Here is a 6,604-nt window from a genome sequence, read left to right as displayed (position 1 = left end):
TTTAGTAGTCTTTTCAGATGGTGTCAATTTGAGGCAAGCATCACCTGCATTTATTGATTTCTTTTACTTTAACCTATAGCATTTTATTCCACTTTGAGGAACAAAACCCAAAACCTATGTATGCGAGCCATCGTGTGAAGAATACTAAAACCATTTATAAGCAATGATCACTATGAAGTCAGGCCTAGGGGTTACGTCCCAACTACAAGCAGAATAGCCATTTATACTAAAGAAAAGGTCTCGACTTCTGAACAATAAAATTCTTCCTTTCACGTTTCATAAACATTGTGCAATAGAGAGAAGCATACTGCATACCATGCTGTAAATTCTCAGCTTTCCAAAATAACTGGTAGCAGAGCAGGCAATTCACCTCACCATGTGTCAGATCACGACAAACACCTAGCAATGTGCTGAAGAGTTTTCAAGGCCTTTACCAAATGCCCGTTCGCAAAACACCTGCTATTCTCCCATTTCAACTAGGTTTCAGAGATTTAGTCTAACTGTGTCTCCTTGCAAAATGAGGTTGACAAAAAGCTCTGCCTAAACAAGAATTATATGTATATATATATACACACACACAGTTTTCCAACAATACAATACTTTCTACTTTGCCTTTTTCTAATTTTGCAAAAACTACGTTGGAACATAAGCCCAGACTGGCAGAAAAAGAAGCACTTCATACAAATTTAAAAGATTCCTATGAGCATACAGCTTTGACACGCAAGGGTAGTATTCCTCCCATATACAAAACAATCTTTCTTCAACAGTGACTGTGTGACAACCTCCTGTATATCCCTCCCTATATAAGATAAAACCTTGTCATTTACCATTTGTCACCTGACAACCACAAGTGACATTAGTCCACTTCCTCATTAGGAACACTACCCTCTATCTACAGTAAATATACTGGTTACTTCACCCACACCTGAGCCAGAGAACATATCTTCTGTCATCCAACTGCAAAGCACAAAACACACCTTACTCACTCTTGGAGACAGAACAAGTTTATGACTGCACACAGTTTCCTAATGTTGGCTGTCAGATGTGAAAAAATTCCTGAGATCAACTCTTATTATATTTTACCCAATTTAAAATTCAAACTCAAGAGCTTGTTCTTTCCTGCTTCAAACTATGATTCAAGATGCAAACTGCTCTACACAGCCAGATCCCTATGACGCCCTGGTGGGCAAATGACGAGTGCAATGGTGCACAGAAACAGAACATTTAACAGGACACGGGCCTTACTTGGACAGACATGAAATGTGGCACTACATCTGGCACTGAAATTCACTCCTGTTGTTAAACTATGAATCTTCACCCGATCAAATTTTAAATGAGGTGAAGAGTATACGTTTCAGAACATTAATGAAATTAAATCAGATTTTCCCCATGGCTAGCTTTGAAATCTTCAGGAAATTGCCACATGACAGTCACCTGTGCAAAGGTACCAGCCAGAGTAGCACTTAAAAATTACTTTTTTTAAAATATGAAAAACAATGTAAATTTGCAAGAAATAAAACCTCTAAGGATTGCACAATGGAAGTAGAAAATATATCAGCTAACTACATACCTCAAGTAAGTAGGAATAATATGCTTTTCTCCCTCCTGCCCCCCAAAAAACCTAGTCAATATAAAGTAGTGTTTCAGAGCCATACTTGGCAAACAGTTTATTAAATCTACTGATTTTCAACTATATTAATACTTAGCTAAGATACAACAGTGTTGAAATCAAGTCTTGGATTTTGGACTCAACACATACTAATGAAGTGAAATTTAGAATATCTGATTTCTAGATGCATTTTTACTGTTTAGGGCTTTAATCTCAGACTGAACGCATTTCCAGCAAAATCCATTCCTTTCTCTGAAACTGCCTGAGCATCACATTTTAAGTTGCACGTGTTTGGAACACCATTAAGGCTTTAGGGAAAGGATTTTAAAACCACGGTTAAATTAACAAGGAAATTTAAGATGCCTGCTTAACATGCTACTTTCACACAAGGAAATTAGAAGATAACATGGAAAACGAGCTTAAAAAAAAAAAAAAGTGAAAACATTAGTATAACCCTGAACGTAAGCACTGACAACTCCTAATCACTGAAACAAATATGCCAATCAGTGAACTGAAAACACGATAGCCATGAAGGCACATGAACACCATGAAGCACACGCGAGAAAGCAGAACACGTACATCTCGAGCAGTTTGCCTTTCATGAAGCATTAACACCCAACCATTCGCTTCAAAGTGGAAGAGAGGAGATTTAGAACAGATATTAGGAAGAAATTCTGTCCTGTGAGGGCAGTGAGCCCCTGGGGCAGGTTGCCCCGAGAAGCTGTGGCTGCCCCATCCCTGGAGGTGTTCAAGGCCAGGTTGGACGGGGCTTGGAGCAACCTGGGCTGGTGGGAGGTGTCCCTGCCCAGGGCAGGGGCGTGGGAACTAGCTGGTCTTTAAGGTCCCTTCCAACTCTAACCGTTCTGTGATTCTATGACTCCGTGTTTTCTTGCAGTATTTGATAAATAGAATTGGCCATGCCACATAACTACTGTTATTTTGACTGAGAACCAATGTGCTCTGACCATTGTTTACTTGCTAATATTTATTTTTAATAACTTTTGCTTTGTGTTTGGTTAGGTAAAATGGACTATGGAGGTGGTTTGTTATGGACTGACCCTCCCTCTGGATGGCGATACTGTGAAATACTGTGTCGACGTATATACAGATTGGATTATGGCTCTTGTATTACCTAAGGACTCCATTCCTTTACCAGTTATTAAGGAACCAAACCTTTATGTTCAAAGCATTCTCAAACATCTCCAAAATCTCTTTGTACCAAGGTGAGCGTTAGGTCTGGGACAGTCAGGAGGCTCAGGAATTTGAAGCTGTAGTCAGCAGGTAACCTGTCAAAGAGGCCTGATGAGCCATGAAGGCTCTTGATTACAATAAGACTGCTGTCGTTGCAAAGTTAGGAGGAACGTGTCTCTCCAAACCTGTTTTATGATTTTCAGTAGCAAACCAAGTTGTTGCTGCTATATTTAGGTAATTAGAATTACAGATTGTTTGGAGACTTGAATGTTTACTGTTCAGAGCCTCAAGAACCATTTCTATTAGATGACTGGAGGTGCAGGGGGAACGGTTAAATGGCATCACTTTGTGACCACGTGCTTGGTATTGTGTAAAAATGAGATAATGAAGAGCACATCATGGCAATCCCATGCTTTATTTACTCAAGACTTGACCCCATTTCTGGTGTGCTGGAGGATCTTGCAGTAAGTGCCTGCTTTGTGCCTGCATCTTGCTGCCTGTTAAATGGGCATAATTATGCTGACCACCTTTTGCTTGTAGTTTCGAAAGAATTCTGCAGAGGAGTGCTTGCTCCCTGACAACCGGGGCATCCTTGGATGGTAACGTTGAGATACACATGCTTCTAGGTCTTGGACAACATTATATTGTCAGAGTGGGAGAGAAACCAAAGCGTATGTCGGGTATCGGGAGCAATATGGGCTGGCTGCATGGATTACCGATCGGTGGTGATACGACCAGGGCCGTCAGCTGAAGCTGTTTTAGCGCTAGGGTTGGTCTTCACCGAAGGCGTGTTGGAATCGAAATTTCTGCAGTGAACGTAAAGCAGAAAGCGTCACCTCACCTCCTCCGCGCTCTAGCTGGGTTTCAGGCTTTTCCCCGCTTCCAGGAGACGCTGTGTTCATCTTGGTTTGCCTGAAAGGGTATAAGATGGGAAGTCAGTGCAATTATAAGAGGTGTAAAGTAATCTAGAATGCAGTCATTTGCCCAGAATAGAATTAAATGTTTAAATTGTTTCTCATGTTATGAGAATGCTGAGTAGAAGTCTGTTATGTGATGCTAACGTGCACGTAAATGTGTTTTGTTTGTAGCCCAAAATGTTCCAAACTCGGATTGGGAAAAGAAGGTAACCGAATACTTCAAGGAGAAATTAAAAGAAAATAATGCTACTAACTGGGTAAGATTGTTTTATTCTTTTAGAGTTACGCTGTTCTTGAGTTTCATTCTTTTTACCTCTTACATGTTTCTGAGAAGTTCTTCCTTTTCACTAGGCCTAGACTTTGTGATACGTTATTTACATCTCAGTTCTTTAATCTCTGTGTAAAGCAAATATGTAAAATCCTGACTGAAACCGGAGAAGCCAACCTACTTGATTTCACTGTTTTGCCCTGGGCCATAACTGCTGAATGCTGCCTGTTTGTGGTACAATCCAGTAGATGGCAGGAGCTGACAAATACTGTAATTTTTGAAAGTGTTAATGCCTGCCCTGTCTACTGTGAGTCGGCAGTGTTTGTACACCACAAGTTTCTGAACTGCTGTTTGTAAACCCCTTCTCTCATGATCTTCTATCGCGATACTGCAAACTTTATGTGGGTTGAAGAAATAGCTGCTGGGGCTTTCGGCTTTTAGCAAAAAATACCTTCTGCTAAAACTGCCTTATCAGGCCTGGTTTTTGCAGTTTAGCAAGGAAGCTATGCTTTAGGTTTAAAAGTAAAGCATGCACGCTTGAGGTCTAAAGCTGATATTTTTCTAAAAGACTGTGGCGAAAACAGCATTATGGAACACTGCTAAGTGGATTAGAAACTTTCATATCAAATCTGTTCTACTTATGGCTGAAACAAGTGAAAATGATTTGGTTTCTTTTTTTCTTCCTCTGTCACTGAGTACTCTGTAATTAATATTTCAATAACAGTTTAAATCGAAGTGAAGATGGCAAAACTGTGTTAAATTTACAACATTAGAAGGAAGTGAAAGAGCATTTTCTTACTCAAGAGAAGCACAAGGGAATATATGTTTGTTTGTTTGTTAAAATCCCATTCCTAGAGGGCCACTTCTGGGTTTTGTTGCATTTTAATATTGGATGTGGGTTTGGGTTTTTTTTTCAACGGAGTTTATCTTCAAAATCAGAAAACCCTATTCTTACTGCAGCTCTCATTATTTCAAGTTATACCACATGCCTAGGCGTTGATTTTTTTCCTTCTGTCTTTCCATTTTCCATTGTCATGTAAACATATGTGAAAAAGACTTGGAAATTAACATAAGGATTTTCCACTGCCTTTTGTTATAAGAAATCATGCATGCAATTGCTATGGTACCACTGGTATATAATACATGGTAAAAGTGCTGTTAAATGGGAATAAAATAAGTAATAAATTCTGTTTAATACTGCAACTGCAATAATTCCCAGTGTAAGAGTTAGTTTTAAATGTTATTGTAGAGCTCCCATAGTTTCAGTGACCAAAATGCGTTTTTTTGTAGTCTAGTGCTGGGATTGAGAAATGAATAGGACTGGTGGCTCTGGAACTGGAAGAATGTGGGAACTCTTAAGTTTGTGACTGGTAATCGTAGCTCATTTCTGTAACAGCTATTGCAGAAACTTCCAGTGTTGAGGTATACACACTTTGTTACTGCTTGGATTAGGGCTGCAGGTGTGAGGGAAGAGTACTGAGAAAATACTCAGTATGTTACCCGATGAGGCACTGAGTTGGCAGAGGCAATTGATCATACCAACAACAATAGAGGGTTTGAGGCAAGTAGCAGTAGGATATACCAGATGATCAGAGAATAAGTTGAGTGACAGATTTTATGCTGATTTAGGTTTACTTTAGGGCATTTCTTAATATTTATATACCAGTTCTTTAGAATAAGCTCTCTTTTATAGGTGCCGTCACTGAATGATGTTCCCGTACATTACCTGAAGCCCAACAGTTTAGTGAAATTTCGCTGCATGGTTCAAGATATGTTTGATCCTGAGTTTTACATGGGAGTGTATGAAACCGTTGACCCAAACACAAACGCACGTGTAAGTGAAATACTGATTATTTTAGTAAATGTTTAGCGTTTTCTCCATTCTAGTCTTTGTATTTCCCCTAGTTTCTGAATTAAAACTATGGAGTCTGGGCACTGTTTATGTGGCTCAAATGGCATCAATAATATATCGCTTCTTACATTTCTGTTGAGGAATAAAAATTACTAAAATAATGAAAATATGTCTTTGAAGGACTACAGACTGCAATGATTTCGGTATAAGTAATTCATATTCAGGGCGCTGTCAGAAACATAATGATTGCATAGCCTTTTCCTTCTTGACAGGTTTTGCATTTTGGTAAATACAGAGATGTGGCAGAATGTGGGGTAAGTTATACAAGTTATATGAATTTTGAGATGACACATTACACAGATGCAGTTTATAAGTGCAATATAGCTTATTCGGTACTTACTAGTGGATTCCTGGAGATACTGCTCTTATAATGCAAAATTAATCTCAGGCTTGGAAAGCAGAGTATTCTTTACTGCTCATGAGCATTCTAAGTTCAGCATTCAAGCATTTTCTGTTGTATTTAAAATTTGTTTTGTTTGGTGGGGGAGTGCTCTTGAAACTTTTGCTATGGAAAACAATTTACTTTTGGTAGTGCGGTGCAATTAGAATCAAAGCATTATAGATATAAACTTTAGATTCACTGTTTCATGAGTATGTAATGTTGCATGTTTGTTGTAACTGCTGGCTGAGTAACTGACTCTGGGGGATTAGTTTTAAAAAAAGAAAATAAATTTTCAGATTTTTAACAAAATTTTTTTTGGTATTCT

General features: G+C 38.8%; 1 protein-coding gene across 1 annotated transcript in view; it reads left to right on the top strand.

Moving 5' to 3' along the window:
- The first annotated feature begins 1,536 nt into the window (after window positions 1-1,536).
- Window positions 1,537-6,604, top strand: part of MCMBP (minichromosome maintenance complex binding protein) — an 18,824-nt gene continuing 13,756 nt past the window's right edge. Inside the window, exons 1-7 of the mRNA XM_009881653.1 lie at window positions 1,537-1,575; window positions 2,630-2,832; window positions 3,341-3,480; window positions 3,889-3,974; window positions 5,679-5,819; window positions 6,110-6,150; window position 6,604. The exon at window position 6,604 is cut by the window's right edge and continues 102 nt beyond it. Of these exons, the coding sequence (XP_009879955.1) occupies window positions 1,537-1,575; window positions 2,630-2,832; window positions 3,341-3,480; window positions 3,889-3,974; window positions 5,679-5,819; window positions 6,110-6,150; window position 6,604 (651 nt within the window). The remainder of the gene's footprint in view (window positions 1,576-2,629; window positions 2,833-3,340; window positions 3,481-3,888; window positions 3,975-5,678; window positions 5,820-6,109; window positions 6,151-6,603) is intronic.

The sequence above is a fragment of the Charadrius vociferus genome, unplaced genomic scaffold (assembly GCF_000708025.1).
Source record: "Charadrius vociferus isolate BGI_N301 unplaced genomic scaffold, ASM70802v2 scaffold282, whole genome shotgun sequence".
Lineage (NCBI taxonomy): Eukaryota > Metazoa > Chordata > Aves > Charadriiformes > Charadriidae > Charadrius > Charadrius vociferus.
Note: the sequence above shows the minus strand (reverse complement) of the source record. Positions and strands in the feature narration are given on the sequence as shown.